Source organism: Glycine max, chromosome 17 (genome assembly GCF_000004515.6).
Source record: "Glycine max cultivar Williams 82 chromosome 17, Glycine_max_v4.0, whole genome shotgun sequence".
Taxonomy (NCBI): Eukaryota; Viridiplantae; Streptophyta; class Magnoliopsida; order Fabales; family Fabaceae; genus Glycine; species Glycine max.
Window position 1 is genome coordinate 163,892 of NC_038253.2, and position 23,201 is coordinate 187,092.

At 35.2% G+C, this 23,201-nt stretch overlaps 2 protein-coding genes across 3 annotated transcripts; both read left to right on the top strand.

Annotated features, from left to right (window-relative positions):
- The first annotated feature begins 333 nt into the window (after nucleotides 1-333).
- On the top strand, nucleotides 334-3,057 carry EF1BGAMMA4 (elongation factor 1-gamma). The gene is made up of 8 exons (NM_001248778.2): nucleotides 334-440; nucleotides 512-566; nucleotides 640-789; nucleotides 867-927; nucleotides 1,082-1,134; nucleotides 1,331-1,432; nucleotides 1,745-2,249; nucleotides 2,426-3,057. The coding sequence occupies exons 2-8, from the start codon at nucleotides 555-557 to the stop codon at nucleotides 2,803-2,805; spliced, it is 1,263 nt and encodes a 420-aa protein (NP_001235707.2). The 5' UTR covers nucleotides 334-440; nucleotides 512-554; the 3' UTR covers nucleotides 2,806-3,057.
- Nucleotides 3,058-4,270: 1,213 nt separating this feature from the next.
- Nucleotides 4,271-22,897, top strand: LOC100820294 (dynamin-2A). 2 transcript variants are annotated; one of them, XM_003549807.5, is made up of 22 exons: nucleotides 4,271-4,730; nucleotides 4,829-4,879; nucleotides 4,958-5,078; nucleotides 5,161-5,253; nucleotides 5,359-5,420; nucleotides 5,508-5,625; nucleotides 6,048-6,390; nucleotides 7,801-7,948; nucleotides 12,087-12,188; nucleotides 12,296-12,415; nucleotides 13,638-13,721; nucleotides 13,801-13,928; nucleotides 16,047-16,131; nucleotides 16,243-16,378; nucleotides 17,154-17,230; nucleotides 18,581-18,637; nucleotides 19,472-19,619; nucleotides 19,735-19,883; nucleotides 20,847-20,960; nucleotides 21,043-21,110; nucleotides 21,825-22,000; nucleotides 22,342-22,897. In XM_003549807.5, exons 1-22 carry the CDS (start codon nucleotides 4,599-4,601, stop codon nucleotides 22,572-22,574), a joined length of 2,745 nt encoding a protein of 914 aa, XP_003549855.1. In that variant the 5' UTR covers nucleotides 4,271-4,598; the 3' UTR covers nucleotides 22,575-22,897. The 2 variants fall into 2 exon arrangements, with proteins under 2 accessions (XP_003549855.1, XP_040867185.1); XM_041011251.1 differs by lacking the exon at nucleotides 13,801-13,928 and having other exon boundaries at nucleotides 13,638-13,699.
- Nucleotides 22,898-23,201: the final 304 nt, after the last annotated feature.

Sequence of the window (23,201 nt, forward strand, 5' to 3'; positions counted from 1 at the left end):
AAAAGTTTGTGAAAGTTCAAGGAGTAAAATTATAATTTATCCTAATTTTAATTTTAAACTAGGTGAACATTTTTAATTATACAAACTCTCTAATTTATTGAGTATATTTTTTAATATATTAAAACACTCATGGAAAAAATAACCTTTTATTTTTTTGTCGTATATTTATTGCATGAATGTAAAATCACTCATACCTTTAATTATTATAGATTTAGGTTAATTATTTTTTACTGATAATTTTTTAAATGTTAGAAAATATGAGATATAAAGTCTAATGAATAAGAAAGCAGTTATTTATATTAATTGGACAATCAAAAAGAAAATCGGGTCAGATGTCGGATGAAAATAATCCGACCCGATCAAAACCCTAATGAATAAGAAAGCAGTTATTGGATCTGACACCGGAGCAGTTGTGCTTGGGAAGAACGCTCGCTCGCACTGTAAGATGTTTTCATTTCCCTCTCCAAGCAGTTATGTTGTGTTGTGCTGAGATTTGATTTTCTATAAGCAGGTCCAGATCTTAATCAAGAGGAGTGAGTTTTGTTTTTCCAGCCATGACGCCGCTGGTGAGTCTAAGCCTTTCTCTCAGATTTACGCTTAACAGAGTTACAGTCACTCAGTAATCTACTCCTTTTCTAGATCCTGCATGCTGGGAAAACCAACAAAAATTCTTACAAGACACTCATTGCAGCCGAGTATGCTGGCGTCCAAGTTGATTTTGCCCCTAATTTTGAGATGGGTGTCTCCAATAAAACTCCTGAATTTCTCAAGATCAATCCTATTGGCAAGGTACCATGTTTATCCTCATATCTATAATGGTAATCTGAGTTTGGTTTTATCTTATATTTGCATTATTATTCTCCCAGGTTCCTGTGCTGGAAACCCCCGATGGTCCAATATTCGAGAGCAATGCCATTGCTCGCTATGGTAAGTAATATTATAGACACTGTTTCTTATTCCATGTTTTAGGGCTTTACATGAGCTAATTCAATAATGTTCATTTTCGATTATCCTTGTGGATTGGAATTTATATATATCAAGGAGTATGTGGATTATTGTGATTATTTTCTTTTTGCTGCAGTTACCCGGCTGAAAGGTGATAACACTTTGTATGGATCTTCCTTGATTGAATATGTGAGTCTATTTTCATCCTAAAATCATTGGCATTGCAAATGTTTATTGTTGTTGTAGAGTATTCATACTGTGTATCTGACTTCTAGAATAAGCTGCTTGTACTGCTATTAGCTTATATATGCGAGCTTTTAGCCCCTTTCAATCATAAAAAAAGAAGAAGCTTATATATGCTCATTTTATTATTTTAATGTTTCAGGCCCACATTGAACAGTGGATTGATTTTTCATCATTGGAGATTGATGCTAATATTATCAAGTGGTATGCCCCAAGAGTTGGACGAGGACCATATCTTCCTCCAGTAAGTTACAAAGGAATTTTTTATACTATGGAAAATTGATATGACAACTCCATGTTGACCCTCCATTCAAAATGTCAGTTTAGTTCTTTTATCCTGTTGGCAAGAATATAATAATGTAAGATCTGTGTTAGTTCAATTGAAAATGGTAACACATCAAGCATTATGATGCAATTTAGTGGTGTATTGAACTTGGAGATATGCTCAATTCATCTGCTTACAGTCTGCATTGTTGTTCTACTTCAAGATTTTTGGTTTTTGTTAACGTATTACCCTGATATTATAGTCTGGTCTTAATTATGTGTTTGATTGAAGGCTGAGGAGGCTGCAATTTCTGCACTAAAGAGAGCTTTGGGTGCTTTGAACACACACCTTGCTTCCAATACTTACCTGGTTGGGCATTCTGTGACCCTGGCCGACATCATAATGACATGCAATTTGTATTTGGGTTTTGCAAACATCCTGGTTAAGAGCTTTACCTCTGAGTTTCCTCATGTTGAGAGATACTTTTGGACCTTGGTCAATCAGCCAAACTTCCGAAAAATAATTGGGCAGGTCAAGCAGGCTGAAGCTATTCCTCCTGTTCAATCTGCAAAGAAGCCTTCCCAGCCAAAAGAATCCAAGGCCAAGGCAAAAGATGAACCAAAGAAAGAGGCAAACAAGGTGCCAGAAAAGCCCAAAGAAGAAGCAGAAGAGGAGGCACCCAAGCCCAAACCCAAGAATCCCCTTGATCTTCTCCCTCCAAGTCCGATGATACTGGATGAGTGGAAAAGACTCTACTCAAACACTAAAACCAACTTCAGGGAGGTTGCTATCAAAGGTATTGTTTTTGTGTCCCCCCTGTGGGTTCATTGTTTTAAATGTTTCCTAAATTAGGATTGTGATTATAGCCTATAATCATTGCAAAATTAGTTATGATGAATCTTCTCTCAGAATTTTAAAAAAATTATGACACCCAGAGTTGAGATCTTTTTGAATCCACTTTTTATCTTGCAGGATTTTGGGACATGTATGATCCCGAGGGATACTCTCTCTGGTTTTGTGATTACAAATACAACGACGAGAATACTGTTTCTTTTGTGACATTGAACAAGGTTGGTGGATTTCTTCAGCGGATGGATTTGGCTCGCAAGTATGCATTTGGAAAGATGCTTGTGATTGGATCAGTTCCACCATTTAAGGTGAAGGGGCTGTGGCTTTTCCGTGGGCAAGAAATCCCAAAATTTGTGATTGATGAATGCTATGACATGGAGCTCTACGAATGGACTAAGGTTGACATCTCTGATGAAGCTCAAAAGGAGCGTGTCAATCAGATGATTGAAGATTATGAACCTTTTGAGGGCGAGGCTCTTTTGGATGCCAAGTGCTTCAAGTGAAAATTTATTCCTTGAAAGGGTCTATTTTTATAACGTGTCTTCGTTTTTGGTAGGGTACGGTTTCTTTCACATTTCAGTTATAGTAAAGTGTTAGCCGAACTTGATTTGAGCCACATTGAAACTTTATGCTTAATTTATTTTTAGTTTTAATGGTAGCAAGACTAATATACAAGTTCTATATTTTTATGTTGGATGTAAGCTTGTAGCAAATTACATGGATAGTTTTTTTTCCCTGCCATGGGTTTGAGGTAATCGATCAAGTGTTTTTGTAATTGAAATTCAATGAATGAGGCTCTACCCGTGTAACCATTAATCAAAATTTATAATGGCAAATGTTAATGGATAATGCAAACTTTGAAGGATTGGCTATGGAAAGGCAGAGAGTCTCTGCCAGGTACCTGAGGTCAAGGTTGTAGCCGAAGCATGAAAGATTTCAATGGCTTTGATCATTGATCCATGCCAAGAAAAACTAACTCTATATTTGACAGGGGGAAAAAAATAATAAATAAAAAACTAAATTTAAATTGAAGAAAAAAATAAAGGAAAATAAAGTTTAAATTTTTGTCTCATCAACTCAACTATTTTTTTTTTTTACTTTCACTTTCTATTTAACCAAACAAAATAAATAATATTGGTAAAAAAGCAACTATTTTAAAACATGTCTATTTAGCATGGTACCTATGGTACCATTATATATAGAAAGAGGAGGAATCAAATTATATGTAACTTAATTAATTATTATATTATTTTATAACATGATATAAAATATAATTTTTATCGATTTGATCATTGAATTATAGTTACATGTGGTTGAGATTGTCTATGTCTAATTTTGTTAAAATTGAACAATAATAAAAAATAATCAAATTATTCATATTTTAGGATATTTTGAAAATTTTATAATACATTGATTTTAATCTGAATGAGATAACAAATAATTAAGAATTAATATAAAATTTTGGATATATAATCTATGTAAAAGGAATCTTTAATTTATTGATAAATTTTTAAAAAATATTATTCAATTAAAAATTATTAAACAATATAATAATTAAACAAAGTTACACACATATATATATATATATATATATATATATATATATATATATATATATATATATATATATATATATATATATATATATATATTCATTTACATCTTTTATACTCTACTCTAAAGATGAGTATTTTTGAAATCAAAATTGATTTTTCTTGATATCTATGAAAATATTTTAAAAGAATGATAAGGTATATAAATAATCTTTAATAGACAGAGTGTATGAGATATTCTATTTTTTCATAGAATTTTTTTAAAAAATTAATCTATTGTTATTTTATGTATTTCCATCATTTTAATCAAACACATACCGTCTACATCAACAAAATTTAATTGATCGAATTATGCGATGATATTGACATGGTTACCAATTTACCATACCCAAAAAGAAAAGAAAAAAAATATGGACATGAGTAGGCTTTTGTTTGTTTGTTTATCAAGGTTATTTTTGGGCATGCCTAAGGTGTTTTAAAAGTGCGATTTACTAAAGTGATTTGTGTGATAATAGAAATAGAATAGAGTTATCGAGGGATGCAATGCAATGCAACGCAAAAAGGAAGAAGAAAGTTGCAAATCGCAATCGCAATCGCAATCACAGAGAGAGTGCAGTTGGTTTGGTACGGTGATTTAATTTGAGTTTGGTTAAGAGTCTCCTCGTAGTGTAGTCTTCTCATTTGCATTGCACCGAAGAATCAAATCAAATCGGTGGCCGTAAACCTAAGTTGGTTCAGATCCGATGGAGGCAATCGAAGAATTGGTTCAGCTCTCCGATTCCATGCGCCAAGCCGCCGCCGTCCTCGCCGACGAAGATGTCGACAACTACAAGCGCCCTTCCACTTTCCTCAATGTCGTTGCGCTCGGCAATGTTGTAAGTTTTTCTTGTCTCTCAATTATCAATCATGTTATGTGTTGTATTGGATCCGTTATGAATGAATACAATACAATTGCTATGGTGGACTGGATCAGGGTGCTGGAAAATCTGCTTCCTTGAATAGCCTCATTGGACATCCTGTTTTGGTATTTCCTATTTTCCCTTATCTTTTTTTCTTTCCTCTTTAATCTCTATCTGCTGACTAAATCTGTTTGAAACTGCAGCCAACTGGTGAGAATGGTGCTACCAGGGCTCCCATTAGCATTGAATTGAATAGAGACACCTCTTTAAGCAGCAAGTCAATCATCCTGCAAATTGACAATAAAACTCAACATGTTTCTGCAAGTAAGACCCACTTTCACACCACAATTGTTTTAGAAATATCATGTTTCTCATCCTCTTACTCTTTTTTCATTTCTTTTTATAGGTGCCCTTCGACATTCTCTACAGGATAGACTAAGCAAAGGTTCATCTGGTAGGAGCCGTGATGAAATATATCTCAAACTACGTACCAGTACTGGTAAGCCCATTATAATATTCTATGTTGCTCCCTTCCTTTATGCTTACATTACATGTATTGGCATCATGAAACTTAATCTCTTTGTTCTGTTCTAAAATTCTACAGCGCCTCCATTGAAATTGATTGACTTGCCTGGATTGGACCAGCGGATAGTGGATGACAAAATGGTGAGTAGTTATTTCTTAGATCTATGGTTGTTTTTTAGGCATTCTCTCTGTAGACAAGTTTGATGCCTTCTCTTTCATCATTTTTAGATCAGTGAATATGTTGAGCACAATGATGCTATTTTGCTGGTAGTAGTCCCAGCTGCTCAGGCACCAGAAATTTCAACATCACGAGCCCTTAGAGTTGCTAAGGAGTATGATGCAGAATGTAAGTTTTCAGATTTTGTTTTTGTCCCCCCCACCCCCCTCCCCCCAAAAAATAGCACTAAAGCATTTTGTTAACAATTCTTGAGAGTTTGTCCTTGCCTTGGTAATATTCCAAATGACTGAGTGGTTAGGACATAGAAGTTTTGATTTTGCTGGCCTCATTTTTTAAAATAAAGTTGAATTTCAGCATGAGGTAAAGTGATCCTGTGCACCATTCTCTAATCTCAAATGTATTTGTTTGAGGGTGTGTGTTACTGATATAAAGCCATTCATGAAACTCAGCCTAACATAACAGCTTAAGCATTTGGGAGAATTGGCCCTAGACCTTGAGCCTCTTAAGCATACAAATTCCTTTATTGTGTTGTACCTAATCATCCTGATAGTACTAGTTCATCTAATCCTTTTGATTGGTTTCAATTGCAGCCACCAGAACTGTTGGCATTATCAGTAAAATTGATCAAGCTTCTTCGGAACCCAAAGCCCTTGCAGCAGTGCAGGCTCTCCTATTGAACCAGGGACCCCCTAAAACCTCTGATATTCCTTGGGTTGCTTTGATAGGGCAATCTGTTTCTATAGCTTCTGCACAGTCTGGGAGTGGAGCGCCCGAGAATTCATTGGAAACTGCTTGGCGTGCTGAAACTGAAAGTTTGAAATCAATATTGACTGGAGCCCCTCAAAGCAAGCTAGGTAGAATTGCTTTGGTTGAGTCTCTTGCTGGACAGATTCGCAATCGTATGAAGCTTAGGCTTCCAACTCTCCTCACTGGGTATGCATTTTTTACTAGCTTATGTTTTGTTGTTGTCTGTTATAAATATCATATTATTTGAAAGAAAAATGTTAATATTCTTTCTTTTGTTAAAACTGGTGCTTCAAAATTTTCTGTTTGTCGAGACTATTCATGTTCTTTTAAATAGGCTTATTAACATTTTAATGAATGAATGGAAGGAGATACAACACAAAAATGAATAGAACTAGAGGGTTGCACTTGAACCTTCTCTACTCATGATGTTGTGTCAAAATGCATTCAAATTTTTAATTTCATGTATATGTTTTCTGTCTTGTAAAATGTTCAAACATTGGGTTTGCTATAAAAAAAGAAAGTTATATACATACACTCATACATATAGGAGGCTATCAAGTGAGAACTTTTCCTATTGTGAGAAATGAAACTATAAATCTTGGTCATACAACCATACATGGATGGTCCAAGTTAAAAGTTAGCTAGCTAATGATCACATGACCTTTTTTTTTTTTTTGCTCGGCAAAAATATGAATATTATAAATATTGAAAAGTACCAGTGGTACTAAGGCTACAGATGAGGATATATTTATGCAGCTGGGTGGTGTTATTTCATAGAACCACACTGCATGCATGTATAATTGTTACATAAGTACCAAAACACCCATCCCTCCTAGGTACTAAAAGCTTCCTTTAGGTGACCAGTTAAAATATCATGTGCATTTTCCTTTCAATTTTAGCAATTCAAATATGATCCAGTGATCTATATTTGTAGTTTTCAATTCTCACAATAAGAATTCTCATTTGATACACTACACACACAAACACACACACACATATATTTGATAGGTATGGGTGGTTTAGGTTAAGGCTCAAACCAAACCATGAAAAGTAGAGTTGGATTGATTTCTTTTTTCCTCAACCTTCTTTGTATGCTATCTACAATGTTATATATTTGTCAAGTTGCATGGAATTTAATGCCACTAAATCAATGCATATTTAAAAGGAAAATATCAGAATATTTCTTGTTCCCAAAATGAAATAGCAAGGAGTGGGATTAAGCATGGCGTGTACATTTCATCCTGAGTCATAGTATGGTTCCTTTTCAGACTTGTTTGTCTGTATATGGAACCATTTTTATGGCTTTTCTTCTATTGTACTGAGTACCTCTGGTACTTCATATATTCATATATATATATATATATATATATATCTATTTTTGCTGATAAAAAAAAATAATATGAGATAATAGACTGATTATTTAAACTTGCAGAACATGATAGGTGATGAGAGATTGTGTGATTCAATTTCTATTGATGTTTCTCACTATTTGTAAATTGATACCTAGTAATAATAAGTACTAATGTCTCAGTTTCTATTAAATAATAAGGGAATGGACCTAAAATCTATTATAATCCTTTATTTGAAATGCTACAGTCTTCAGGGAAAGTCTCAAATTGTTCAGGAAGAGTTAGTGAAGTTTGGTGAACAAATGGTTAGTAGTTCCGAAGGTACAAGAGCTCTAGCCTTGCAGTTATGCCGTGAATTTGAGGACAAATTTCTTCAACATCTTACTGGAGGCGAGGTTAGTAGTTTTTGTCATATATTTACATTTTATAGAAGCTAGGGTGCATGGTATTTGGTATTTTTTGGGGGGAAAACTGGATATCGTCAGAAGAAATTGGAGCTATTTCTCATGTGCCATATTAGGGATTTTAGGATGAGTAAAGATGACAAGGTCTTTTTGATGGCATGCATTTTATGCAGTTAGTTGGTGCCTTTAATTATGGATAAATGCTAGAAGTTTCAAGGACAATTGCTTATTGTTACCACTCCTTTAGTTTAATTTGACCACCTTATTGATTTCTGGGTACTCATTTTTTTTTATTGGATATTAAACTAGTGTGATTCGTTCAATTGATGTTTGTTTTTCCCTCTATGTAGGAAGATATCTTGTCCTTGCTTTTGTACTTTTCTCTCTTTCCTTTTCTTTAACCAATTTATTTTCTTAATTCTTATAAAAAAATTCACTGAAATAGTGTTGAATTTATAGGGATTTAGGTTGAGAAGGAGGAAGAGAGAACATAGAGATTTTGAATAATATTCTGTCATCTATAACGATGTGATGGTGTGATTCGAGGAGAAAACACTAATTTCTATATATACTGCTGGAAATATCAAAGGAACAAAGATTGGCAATCCCTTGACATGTCTATTATGAAACCCATTAAAAGTCCTTGTGTGTTGCACCAAATAGATACCAAACACCTTATCCCCTGTCAAATGATGCACCAAAAGGGATCTGCTTAAAAATACGAGCATTCTATTTCAACCAAATACACCAAACTATATGATTGATTGCCAATACTTAAAAAATATAGCTTTTTTTTTATCGGCAAATATAATATTGTATTTATATAAAATGAAGTACTAGAGGTACTGATATACACATATAAAGTTTACCTTACTGCTAGTTCCACAGTCAGACAAACCTAGTCTAAAGGAGAACCAAAGTAAGGATATAATTGAAATTTACATGTGTTGCTCTGCAAACTGTTCTAGCCTCTACTGATACAAAAACCTTGACTAATACTACTTGACCATTGGTTAAAGTGGATTGTGAAATCTTTTTCAAAACCCCTTAGCCAAGTCCAAATGAGGAATGTAGCATCTTCAAACAATTTATTAGCATTGAAGGTTGCATTAGAGAACACTATATTGTTTTGGAATTAGAGGAAAAGCACCTTTTATATGCAGCCATGACATGGTTTCCCACCAAATAGGTTGGATTTTGCTGCAATGGAAGAATAAATGTGATGCACCCTCCTCTGCATTTCTGCAAAAAGGACAAAGCGTATCTGTGAGCTGCACTTGTCTCCTCTGCAGATTTTGTCTGGTAGGTAGTCTGTCTCTAAGTAGCCTCCACGCAAAGACTGCTATTCTGCTCGGAATCTTTAATCTCCACAATTGCACAAAGCACTCCTCTTGACTTCCCGCAGCTGCCTCCTCCTCTAACATTTGATATGCGTTACGTGTTGAATATTGGCCTGTTGGGTCTGCACTCCACTCCCCCTCATCGGATCCTTGTTGCTGTATGACCTTACCTTCAACCTCTCTTAGAAAATTGACAGCCAAGTCAATTTCACTGTCAAACAGTGGCCTTCAACCTCTCTTAAAAAATATAGCTTTAATTCTACCAAAATCATGAGAGCTAATTATTAAAAAATGTTCCAAGGATCTAGGTTCAGTAGGTTGCACCCAACATTCAGTGAACATGATGAATAAATAGACAAATAAGTTGTGCATCAAAACAATGTAAATGAGTTGAAACTTATCAAACTGGCTCTGAAAACGGTTCAAATGTTTGAACTCTTTAAATTGATTCTCGGATGGACCATCTGTTTCTTATGATTTTTTTTTTCTTGTTTATTTCAAATTTAGAAGGAAGGCACATGTTACATAGCGTGTTGATTGCAAACGAGGTAGTTGATGAGGCCAAAAGGTGCCAAAAACCGTGCTTGGTATTCAAAGTGGATTATGAGAAGGCGTATGATTCTGTGTCTTGGGGATTCCTGATTTATATGTTGAAAAGAATGGGTTTCTGCTCCAAATGGATTCAGTGGGTGGAGGGGTGTCTAAAATCAGCATCTGTTTCAATCCTCGTGAATGGTAGCCCTTCAGCACAATTCACGCCTCAGAGAGGGCTCAGACAAGGAGACCCATTATCACCTTTCCTCTTTAATATAGTGGCAGAGGCACTCAATGGCATTATGTCACAAGCGCTCCAGAAGGGTTTGTTCAGGGGCTTCTTAGTTGGTAAAAACAAGGTGGAAGTTAGTCTGCTCCAGTATTCGGATGACACAATCTTCTTTGGGGAGGCATCAATGGAGAATGTGAGAGCAATTAAAGCAATGTTGAGGGCTTTCGAGTTAGTGTTGGGCCTCAAAATTAACTTTCCTAAGAGTGGCTTTGGAGCTTTTGGGGTGTCGGATTCATGGAAAAATGAGGCAGCTGACTACCTCAATTGTAGCATGTTGACGGTCCCTTTCACATACCTTGGTGTTCCTATTAGAACAAATCCGAGATCATATCAGACATGGGTCCCTATCATATCTAAGTGTGAGAGAAAGTTAGCAAAATGAAAGCAAAGACACTTGTCTTTTGGGGGGAGAGTGACTCTTATAAAGTCAGTGCTAACGTCCATTCCTATTTACTTTTTCTCTTTTTTCAGGGTACCCAATAAGGTCGTGGATAAGTTAGTCAGAATTCAAAGAAGGTTTCTATGGGGAGGGGATCAGGAGCAACACAAAATAGCTTGGGTCAAATGGGAATCTATATGCTTGCCAAAGGAAGATGGGGGACTAGGAGTCAAAGATATTAACTTATTCAATTCATCACTGCTGGGCAAGTGGAAGTGGAACTTGTTTCATAGTCAAGGGGAGTTGTGGGCTAGGGTACTAGAATCGAAGTATGTTGGATGGAGGGGTTTAAGCGAAATAACTAGAGGGAAGGGAGAATCGGTATGGTGGAGGGATCTAAAGCTAGTGCTTAATCAATCGCATCATGGAGCGATAATGAAGAATACAACAGCATGGAGGGTTGGTTGTGGGGATAAGTTCAAATTTTGGGAGGATGCATGGATGGGGGGAGAGGAGCCGTTACTTGCAAGATTCCCTATGTTGTATAGCATTTCTACTCAGCAACACCAAAGTATACAGCATATGGGGGCCATCAAAGATGCAGGTTGGGAATGAGACTTTAGGTGGAGAAGACCACTGTTTGATAGCGAAGTAGATTTGGCGGTGTCATTCTTAACAGATGTTACAAGCCACCCAATTCAGCCTCACAAAACTGATCAATGGGTGTGGAAGGCAGACCCAGGTGGGCAGTACACAGCTAAATCTGCCTACTATGTGTTTCGGGGGGAAATAGTTGAACAGCAACAAGATGGAGCGTTTGAGGAGCTGTGGAAGATCAAGCTTCCGTCTAAAATTGTCATATTTGCATGGAGACTAATAAGAGATAGACTACCAACTAAAGTAAACTTGCGGAGGCGACAGATTCAGCTTGGAGATTCACGATGTCCATTCTGCGGAGTTGAGGAGGAGAGTGCAGGTCACCTATTCTTCTTGTGCAGAAAGATCATTCCAATATGGTGGGAATCTTTATCTTGGGTGAACTTGTCGGGTGCTTTCCCAAACCATCCAAGGCACCACTTTCTTCAACACATTTATGGAGTGACAGAGGGAATGAGGTCTAGTAGATGAAAATGGTGGTGGATGGCACTGACATGGACCATTTGGAAGCACAGGAATACTATTATCTTCTCAAATGGTTCATTCAATGCTAACGGAATCCTAGATGACACAATTTTCTTACTATGGACGTGGCTCACAAATTTGGAGAAGGATTTTAATACACACTATAATTACTGGTCTTCCAACATCAGAGCAGGGTTCCTAAATAGAATAGGATAGAATATTAGTGCAGATTTCTGTATAACCTATATGTTCTTTCAGATTGGTTCAAACTGCGTTGGGACCAAATCTGGACTGTTACTTGTATTGTCAGTACCTCTGGTACTCAATTAATATATAATATTATGTTTGCTGATAAAAAAAAAGAAGTTAGATACTTTGATTTTGGGTATGGGATTTCACCAATGTACTGTACAAAAATCCTTTTTTTTCTGCATCTAAATTCTTTCCTTTATTTCTTTGCAGGGTAATGGTTGGAAAGTTGTTGCCAGTTTTGAAGGGAATTTTCCTAACAGAATCAAGCAACTTCCTATTGACAGACACTTTGACATAAACAATGTCAAGAGGGTAAATCTTCTCCCTTGAATTTGTCATATTGTTTAGGTAGAATATAGTTCATCTTATTCTGTTGACACTTGGGGTGCTTGCTTCTATATTCTCATTTTGGCTTTCAGATTGTCCTAGAAGCAGATGGATATCAACCTTATCTGATCTCTCCAGAGAAAGGTTTGAGATCCTTAATTAAAGGCGTTCTTGAACTGGCGAAGGAGCCATCACGATTGTGTGTTGATGAGGTATGCTTCTAATGTGTTGTTGATTTTTCTTTTTTCAAGAGCTATTAATGTTACAGATGTTTGAAAGTATTGTCCAAAATAGTTTGGGTAGTGGTTACAAACCTGACTATATGGGGCCCTTTCAAAAGAAAACAGTGTTATGTCCTTTATCTCCTGCTGTCCCTCTTAGTTGATGACTTACGAAGTTACATCAATAGTCTGAACAGTAGGTGGGGATCCTTTGGGGTGGTTGTCAACCTTCAAAACTGGACTACTAATTACAAGGAGGTTGCTTTTAGAATGTTGCATGCTTGCTTCACAATCACTTAAAATCAGAAACCAGTTCTCATTTGATTATATTCTAAATCATAATTGGATCAAAAGAAATCCATGTCAGTGCTAATTTTAAACTAACCAATTTATATGTTAATCAATAGTTCCCATGTTTTTCTCTCACTTTCTCCTCTTTATCTATAGCAAAAAAATTGAAAGTTACACATTTAAAACAGTGGTTAATTTTAAACCAGTTCTAAACCAAATTTTAGAGGTACAGAATACCTTGCGAAACTACTGCAAGTTCATGTAGATTTGCATAACTGGTTTTAATGTTTTATCTTCAACAGCTCTAAACCAATTTTCAAGTTCGGCAAACACTTTTTAGTAATCTTTGCTTTCTTTGCATCAGTTACTGATGCACCTACTGGAACATTTGAGTCATAAAAATAATTTTATCATCTCACATCATAATGTATTGATTTTGATTGATATCACATTGATTATAAGCTCCCAACCAATTGTCAATGTCTTACGGGGCATCAAGTACTTTTCTATTATCTCATGCATTTGATTTATTTTAACCTTTAGTCTGATTAATTACCAGGTTTTGCTTTGCTATTGATATCATCACATGAACCCTGCAATTTTGCAATAGACTTCTTATGGACTTATGTAAAATCCCTTGTGTTTTTCTTGACCTTCTTTGTAATTATTCTGACAATTACCAAATTAGGTGTTGGAAATAAGAGCATGTAATGATTATTACTCTTCCTAATAGTTTAGTTATTGTGTTTAGCAGAGTTCAATTTATTTTAGGAAGTAGTGATATTATAATTGTTCTTTTGAAAATAGCTGTAGTTATTTACTAACTTTGTAATCATTATTATTATGAATAGATCACTCTGCTGAGTGGTATACTTGAGCAAATTCAGAAAATAAATTCTTTGTTTCTTTCTTCTCACATTAGGTACATCGCGTGCTTGTGGATCTTGTTTCTGCTTCTGCAAATGCAACGCCTGGTCTTGGAAGGTATCCTCCATTCAAGAGAGAGGTAACATTGATGTGCTGTAACTTACATGTAACTTGGTTTGTTTTTAGAAATTACCTTGCTCATTTGTTGCAATTTTTAGATTGTGGCAATTGCAAGTTCAGCCCTAGAGGCATTTAAAAATGAATCCAAAAAAATGGTGGTTGCACTAGTTGATATGGAGCGTGCATTTGTTCCACCACAACACTTTATTCGTTTAGTACAGAGGCGGTATGTTCAATATATGACACTTGTTACACTTTTTTTATTTATGAATTAATAATCTTAATGTCCTTAATGGGTGCATTAATTTATTTTTCATGTGGGACTCCAAGGATGAATTTTAAACTCATTAGAAACACCACCTTTGATTTGAAATGTGACTTCTAGAGCCACTTGGTATTCAAGTGATTAGAAATTTCATTGGGAATAAGTAAATATTTGGGATTTTAAAGATTTTTTGTTGGAGACAAAAATCAAAAGTCCAATGGACTAAGGATGGGAATGCAACAAGTTTTTTCAACAGATTGGCTTATTGTAAAAGAAGGAAAAATTAATTAAGAAATTGGAATTGGAAAATGGGAATTTTGTCAGGGATTCTGGGGTTATTGCATTTTGAATTTACAAGATTTTTTAGGGAATCGTTTTTGGAGGATTGGTCTCCTAGACCATTTATAAAGCTGTTTGGAGTCTTATTTTGACTGAAAAGACAGTGAAGTTTCTCGCTTGGCTTCTTTGCAGTGTTATGCCAAAGGTCTTTTATGGGGGGTCTTTGGTGAATCTTTAGAGAGATTGGTCTGTTGTGCTATATTTTTTTCTTCTTGTAGTGTTCAGTTTATGAAGATTTCTTATCATCTTGCATTTGTATCTCTCTTTAGTCTTTTCTTTCTTAATAAATTCTGTTTATAAAAACGATTTTTCTAACCTGTGCAACTTTGCACGGGTTAAGACTCATTAATTATCCACTTACAACTAACTTTGATTAACTAAAATTATAATTCTGATAAAGATGCAAAATCTCTCCTATTTATTTTATGAACTCACTTTAATATAATCTCTCTATTCCTATCAAAATAACAAACAATTCCAAGATTTTAAAATCTTGTTAGAAAATATAATTCCAAAATAAAATTTAATTATCTTGAGAATGTATGATATTGCAGTTGTTATTATGTTTGGTGAGGAAGCCGTTTTTTTTTTATGAAGTGTGAGGAAGCCGTTTGCTGATGGAGGTTGATTGGTGGGATTTGTGGGAAATTAACAGTCATGATGTTTTTTCCTTTTACTAATTTGGAACCCAAATTTGAATTTTTTTTTTGTCTGAAGTTATTATATTTTGAAACTAGTTTTTTTTTTTTTAAATCTTGGAATGGCTAATTATTTTGATAGGAAGAGAGAGATTATAGCTATGTTCTCCAAGACATTTCAGCTAACTTATAGCTTTTTTTACTAGCTGAAAAATTCATTTGGTTGTGCGGTAAACAAGTTTTTTTAGTAGGTTCTTGTGTTTTTTGAAACACTACTTGAAGTAATATTTTTTAAAACTCTAACACTATCTTCTAGCTTTTTATATTTTCTTTCACTTTTATCCTCGATATATTTATTCATTTTGGTTGTTACCATCTTTAAATAAATCATGGTATTATTATTTTTCTGTCATTTTATACTTTTCAGTTACTTCAACAGCTAGTTTTACCGAACACTTTTAATTTAATAAGCTAGTTTTTCAGCTTCCAGCTAACTTTTCAGCTTTTAGCTACTAGCTAGCTTTTCAGCTAGTTTTGCCAAACATAATTTATATTGATGTGAGACATTCACCAAAAAAAATATTGATGTGAGTTCACAATATAAGGAGAGAGATTTTGCATCTTTATCAGAAAAATAATTAATGAGCTAATCAAAGTTAGTTGTAAGTGGATAATTAATGAGTCTTAACCTGTGCAAAGTTGCACAGGTTAGAAAAATCAAAGAAGATCCAAGTCAAGAATGAAAACAATAATGAGTATTGACATTTGACATCCCTTTAAGTTCATGAGATTTGTGTTAAATGAGCTGTCAATATTCATTGCATTCTTTGCTAATAACGAGCAAGATTGCGCTCCTTGTTTGTTAAAAAGGGAAGGGAAATAATGCATACAGAGCAGTATTCATGGCTTGAATGCCTTCAGTGTTATCCAAGTCTAACCTTGAACAAATCTGATGACTATTTCAAATTCAATATCCTGTATTTCTCAACCTTATATAGTACGGACATACATACAATAATCTCTAACTGTTTCACTGAAGCTATATATATATATATATATATATATATAATAAGATTTAACATTTTTCAACTAATTTCATTAGAATGGAAAGGCAACGCCGAGAAGAGGAGCTTAAGAACCGGTCATCCAAAAAGACACTTGATGCAGAACAGTCAATTCTAAATAGGGTGAGGAATAATATACTTTAAAAAATTGCATACTTGAATTTTTACACATCATGTAAGTGTTTAAAATTTGGCTTTACATATACAAGATGCATGTTCTGTTTCCTTTTCTAGGCAACTAGTCCTCAAACAAGTCAACAAAGTGGGGGAAACTTAAAATCGATGAAAGATAAATCCAGTCAGCAAGACAGGGATACACAAGAGGGATCTGGCTTGAAGACTGCTGGGCCTGAAGGGGAGATAACCGCAGGTTTTTATTATTCATCCCAAAATTTGTATTACAGGTTTAATATCACCAAGGTCTCTCTGTTCGGTCACCTGTGCTGTACCATCATTGAAGTATTAACCCGGTGGCTTCCTTTTTTCCTATCCTTGATCCAGAGCTTCAGTATTTGCCTTTCTCAAACTCAAAATAGTTACCTCCATTTGCTCAGTAGCCATCGTTCTTATCCAATACGACTTGCAACAGTTGGATATTTTCAAATATTATTTTGGTGCATCTTGCTTGTGGCTGATTGTTTAATCACTAAATTGATGATGGACAGATAGTATATTACACCATCATTTAAAAAGACAGCCTCACCGAAGAATAGAAAAAATTGAGTATTCTTTTCCGTTTCACCCAACTTTAATCAATAGACATTAGACAAATAAGATTATCTTGTTATATTTTCCAGTTAAGTTGTGACTGAATACAATGGCATAGTTAACCATACCTAGTGGCTGTTGGTGGATGTCAACATATGTTAAGCTTTTGCCGATCAACTTACAAAAAAGTAACAAATTAACAACTAACATTTACCGATAAAAAATATGTTAAGCTTTTAATGCAAATTATATAATTTCCACAGTCGCAATCCATTATTGCAGAGTACTCATTCATTTAATTTGAGGACCTCAACAGTTTCTATACCTTTCTTTTTGGGCCTGCTGCCTTCTGTCTTTACGTCTCACCTAAGTAAGGAGTTGAATGTTTCTTAGTTTACATGTGCTGCACTTTGAATTAATTTCACCTCTCGATGCAGGATATTTGTTGAAAAAAAGTGGAAAAGGTAGTGGTTGGAGCAGACGATGGTTTGTTTTAAATGAGAAGACTGGCAAGGTTAGTAAATTATCCTATCAATGCTGAATGACACGTTTCAAGACTGTTCTGGACCTTCTGGTTTAAACACTTGAGCATAGAAGCCTTGTGACTGCACATAAGTGTTTTATATGAATTAAAGCTTCTTTGGTGAAATTGAAAATGATATTTTGTGAATTTGTTTGTGGTACAGATGATAATTGGTTTTTTTTATTGAAATGATTTTAATTTTACCTAGTTTCCAGGAACAACTTAGTCTACCTCTTGGTTCTTGACATTTCCAGTAATTGTGCTGGAATATGAGCCCATTCATGTTATGATTAGAGAGACTTTCATTTAAAACAGACAAGGCATTATGCTGTTATGATAAACTGAAAGTTCTTATATGTATTGTCTCAATTTGTGTAAGTTTTATTTGGAGGTCCTTACGAATTATGGTTAGTGATTATGCTATGAAGTGGGAGTACAAAGCATCCTTAACAAGGCTCAAAATTACTTAGCAATCTTCTTTTATTACATAATTTTCCATCACTTTCCCCCTACATCCAACTGGCAGATCACTGGTCTTGTATTTATATGTACATTAAGCTGCAAGATAACTATTTGTGAGTCATGTTATGATTGTTTATAATATCAAAATATGTCAAAATAAATGGACTAAACTACAGTTTTTTTAACCACTCTGTAGTCTATATTTTGTTACTTTAGCTATTAGCTAGGGTTAGGGTTTCTGCCTTTCATGGGTATATATTCATTATGTCATCTGTTTGTTTTCTTCTCACTCTGTTACTGCATTGTCTTCTTTATTTTAATCTCCAAACTTTGTTCGTGGATTCTGGGGGTCATTTCTTTCATGGGCTCTATATTGCATTTTAGGTAACTCCTAAAAGCTTAAGCTGTTATCTCTAAGGTGTCCCTTCATGCACATTTTTAGTAAGAAGGAGGAGGGCAAAGATTGAACTCTGGAGACTTCTAAAAGTTTAAGGTCTTAATATAAGTTCATAATTGATTTTATATCCCTAACTAGGTTACAAGATCTCTAACCCCTGTGTTTTAAGGGTTTTTCCTTATAAAAAGGAAAACCTCTAATGAATGGAACAATAAGTATACTATCCCATCATATTTTTTACTGTTTTCAAATCTTTTACTAAATGCATCGCATGGATTGTTTTGATGACACTAATATTAAGATCCAAGGTCAGGTACCTTAACCTTGGGTATAGTACCTCCACCATGGAGGTTATGATTAACTCTTTCTAGACATCCTATATGTCATTAACACACTGATTTTTTATTATTTTTTTTGGGGGGGGGGGGGGGGGGTAATGCTTTCGGAACATGTGCTGATTTAACTATACTTCATATTGCCAGCTTGGATACACAAAAAAACAAGAAGAGAGACATTTCCGAGGAGTGATTACATTAGAGGTATGAACCTTTTGGTTGATTTCTTTAATTTATGTTAGAAAGCTTACAAACTTCATGTTAACTGTTTCTGGGATAATGAAGAACAAAGGCCTAAATAACCGCAGAGTGTGATCAGTTAAAGAAGAGTATCATACTGTCTTGTGATTTAATCTTCTTATGGATATTGTCTCATGTAAGATGAAGTTCATTTATGTCTTCTGTAAATATTCTTTCTTTAGAGACAATTTTCATTTATGTTTTAAGCTTCGTATTTGTAGTGGCATATAATCATGATTCAGACATTTGGGGGTTCAAGTAGATGGAGTAAGGATTAATAGATGGCAATACTGGTGGTTAGCCTTAACTTGGTCCATTTGGAAGCTTAGAAACAGTATAGTGTTCTCTAATGCAACTTTCAATGCTAATTCACTGTTTGAAGATGCAACATTCCTACTTTGGTCTTGGCTTAGGAGTTTCGAGAAAGATTTCACAGTCCATTTTAATCAATGGGCAAGTAGCTTTACACAAAGTTTTATGTATCAGCAGAGGGTTACATAGTTATGAGCCTAACTCATGTAAATTTCATATGAAATCTATATCCATAGATTGGTTCCCTTTCAGAATATGAATGTCTGATTGAGGAACCATTTGTATGGTCCTTTCCTATATTATCAGTACCTCTGGTACTCCATTTTATATATATATATTATATATTATCTTTGCTGATAAAAAAAAAATCATGATTCAGACATAACAATGCTTTGTGTAAACAGAATTTGAAGTTGACTGGAATAATGACCATTGTTAAACCTTTCAGCTCAGTAATGCCTGTTTTCATTTGGATGTACTTATCAGGAATGCAATATTGACGAGATTCCTGATGATGATGAAGCCTCCACAAAGAATTCCAAGGATAAAAAGTCCAACGGACCTGATTCTGGAAAAGCATCAAACCTTATTTTCAAGATAACAAGCAAGGTCCCATACAAGACTGTTATGAAATGTAATCCCTATTGTTCTAATTTATGATTCCTCCCCCACCTGTTACAATTCCAAAATCCATCACCAGATCTGAACAATGCCTTGACTGTGACAATATTGAATTATACATTTTGCAGCTGAAAGTGCAGTTTTGTTAAAGGCTGAGAGTATGGCAGATAAGGTTGAGTGGATCAACAAGTTAAGAAGTGTTGCACAGGCTAAAGGAGGTCAAGCCATTGGTGAACCTAGTTTTCCTATGCGGCAAAGCCTTTCTGATGGGTCTCTTGTAAGTTTCTATTTGTTCTCTTTTTTGTGATTCTCCTAGAATTTGCACTTAGGACCAAACTTAATTCCACAAAATCAGCTTGTAAGATGAGAAATGCCCAAGCTATATAAGGATTTCATTTGTCATATCTCTAGTTGATGTGAGATCTCAACTTACTGAGAGTCAACATCCTGGTGGCTACACTCTGTGACGTCTTACTTAGCCTTTCTGGTCAATCCCTCCATAGGTAGCCCTTTCTAAGACACTAGTAACCAACTTTGATTGTCGCAATTAAGGCGACTTTCCAACATGCCCCTCATGCCTAGGGCTATGGGCCAAGAGCTTGGCAATGCAGGTGGCCCAATGACGAATCTAGGATAGGCTATGATATCATCTCAGAATTTGGGCTTTGGGCCCATATCATTCTAACAAAATCGATCTATAAGATGAGGATTTCCAAGGCTTTGCAAGGACTACATTGGTCATATTTTTAGTTGATGTGGAATCTCAATCTCTTGAGAATTGACATCCCAGCGGCTGCACTCTATGACATTTCACTTAGCCTTTTTTATTAGTTCCTCCGTAGATAATCCTTTCCAAGACACTGTCAACCAACTCTAATAAGTTGCAATTAAGGTGTGCTAGGGGTGATTGTAGTTAAGGCAACTTTCCAACACATTCATTAAATCGACCAATTAAACACTTAAATTTCATTCTTCCCCCATCATTGGTTCTCACATTTCTTGGTTTGTTTGGGATTAATTTGTTGAGTACAAAAAAATTCCTTTTGATAGCATCCTTCCTCTAGCAAAGGTATTCATATAGAAATAAATTATGACTTCTTGGAAGTTAGGATGAGATCCTTTACTTATTTATTGCTGTTAGCTTTTTTAGAAGGTACAAACATGAACCAATTTACAGTCCATCTAGAATTCACTTTCGGTTTCTTATATCAATTTCTCCATGTTGCAAAATCATTCAAAGGATACGATGGCCAGGAAACCTGCAGATCCAGAGGAGGAGCTCAGATGGATGTCTCAAGAAGTCCGTGGTTATGTTGAAGCTGTTCTTAACAGCCTTGCAGCTAATGTTCCAAAAGTGAGTTTATTTTATCAACTACCATAGTTCTTCTCTTCTGATTTGATGTGGTTTGTGAGATCATTTCACTTTGGTTGAGCAGGCAGTTGTTCTTTGCCAAGTAGAGAAAGCCAAAGAAGACATGCTGAACCAGCTATACAGTTCCGTCAGGTTAGTGTTCTCGCCGTACTGTCTGATGATCATTGAGTGTGTTGCTTCTTAATGGATATTATGTAATGTACTGCCATTCAACCTATATTCACTCCTTTCACTGGTCAAAATATTAATGTTGATGCAACCCAAGTGTTATATTCAACCACATGTACGTATTTGGTCATAATGTAAATGCTCCTATGGATTTTGTGTTTTTTTAATGATTTTCTTGGACATGTCTAGGGGATCAACACAAAGACATTTTGGGTATACAAGCAAAGTTTATGAAGTTGCATAGTGTATTTGGTTGGAGCAGTGTACTTGCATATTTAATGATGTTCCTTGCATCTTCAACTTGTTCTGGGATAGGATTATATTTTTGGTGTCTCTGATGTTTTGCCTATGGCTATTTCAAGGGAGTTGCCCTTTCTGATATATATAGACTGACTGGGCAGATGTGCTAGTCTTAATGATTTTAGGTTCCTTCTTTTTTTCTTGGCTTTTACTGTTCAGTATGATTTCTTTGTGATCTTATCCTATCCCTCATCATACTTTCCCTCTTTTCTGTCTTGCACTTTTTTTTGTTTCCAATAAATAATACTACCTGAATCTTTGATTATATTCATTAATTCATTTTATTTTAAACACTTCCACTTATTTACAATGTACTCTTCAGGAATGAAACATTTGACAGTCAAAATTAAGTGTCTTTTTTAATGCTGTGGTTGGCAGCGCTCAAAGCTCTGCAAAAATTGAGGAGCTGCTCCAGGAAGACCACAATGTCAAGAACAAAAGGGAGCGAGTTCAGAAACAGTCTGCCCTTCTTTCAAAACTCACTAGGCAGCTTGGTGTCCATGACAATAGAGCGGCTGCAGCATCCAGTTGGTCTGATAGAGGGAGTGCAGCAGGTATGTCTTCAAATTTGCTTGAGGTGTTGTATTCTTGGAATTTTGTTATGTTCCATGTTATATAATATTTACTTTCCATGAAAGCTTTACCTGGTCTGCTATCTCTGTTTCGGAAGAATGTTAGCTTCTGTTAAAGAAAGAATATGGTGATGAGATGATGGTGTATAAATTTGGTAGTAATTCTCTTGGAATGTAATAGTTGTTGAACACATATAATGCATTAATTGCAGACTTCTCAAAGTATCCACTTTTGCGTAGAATCTGTCATATGCATCAGTAAAGAATTATAGGCTATTATTTTGTTAACTTTTTATATAATTTCGACAAACAAATTTATGCAGAAAGCAGCCCAAGAAGCTCTGGACCCTCATCAGGTGATGATTGGAGGTCTGCATTTGATTCTGCTGCCAATGGTCCAAGCAACCTGACGTCTAGGTATGGTTCTGGTGGTCATAGTAGACGCTACAGTGACCCATCCCAAAATGGTGATGTGAGCTCAGGCTCAAATTCCAACAGTCGTCGGACGCCAACTCGGTTGCCCCCGGCTCCCCCACAATCTGGTTCAAGATATTAGATGAAGCTACATATGGTTTTAATCAAAATTATGCACTCATCGGATGGACGCTTTCAGTTTTTTCTACTTATATCGAGACTGTCCCTCCTCCTTTTAGACTTTAGTCGGAATGTTATAGTTTTGTAGATAACGAAAGTATTGCTATCGCATTCATCTTAAGGTCATACGCAGTCTGCGTCCTATTTTATTCCCTTACTGGGTATGTGGGGGCATTGTTGGGTGAGATGATTTTGTGTCTTCCCAACATTCTTTTTCTTTACAAATGTAATTGTTTTGTATGCAATGTGATTATCAGCATTTACATAAATGCGCATTAATCGCGACTGCCTTTTGTTTTTTCTGCTACCCCATTAAACACTAAATTGTTTCTGGTTAGATATATGAACAAGTTTGCGATTTTAATGGTTAGAATTCACTATTGAACTGGTGTCGTGGATCAAGCTAATAAAACCTTAGGCCCTTCCTAATTGAAAAGTCCTGAACACAAACTTTGGACTAGGGAAATAATGAATTGAATTAGATCCTTTAATTGTTTAAAAATATTTAGATTGGATCCCTTAATTATTAAAAATTTTAATTAGATTATCCAATTGTTTAAAAACATTATAATAGTATTATTTTTGTAAA

What these genes read in the sequence shown, in the direction of transcription:
- EF1BGAMMA4 (NM_001248778.2), top strand. An exon ending in GATCTTCCTTGATTGAATAT is followed by an intron (nt 1,135 to 1,330) that starts GTGAGTCTATTT and finishes TTAATGTTTCAG; the next exon opens with GCCCACATTGAACAGTGGAT. An exon ending in CAGGGAGGTTGCTATCAAAG is followed by an intron (nt 2,250 to 2,425) that starts GTATTGTTTTTG and finishes TTTATCTTGCAG; the next exon opens with GATTTTGGGACATGTATGAT.
- LOC100820294 (XM_003549807.5), top strand. Translation starts at nt 4,599, where the DNA reads ATGGAGGCAATCGAAGAATTGGTTCAGCTCTCCGATTCCATGCGCCAA. An exon ending in TCGTTGCGCTCGGCAATGTT is followed by an intron (nt 4,731 to 4,828) that starts GTAAGTTTTTCT and finishes GGACTGGATCAG; the next exon opens with GGTGCTGGAAAATCTGCTTC. An exon ending in TTGCAGCTAATGTTCCAAAA is followed by an intron (nt 20,961 to 21,042) that starts GTGAGTTTATTT and finishes TTGGTTGAGCAG; the next exon opens with GCAGTTGTTCTTTGCCAAGT.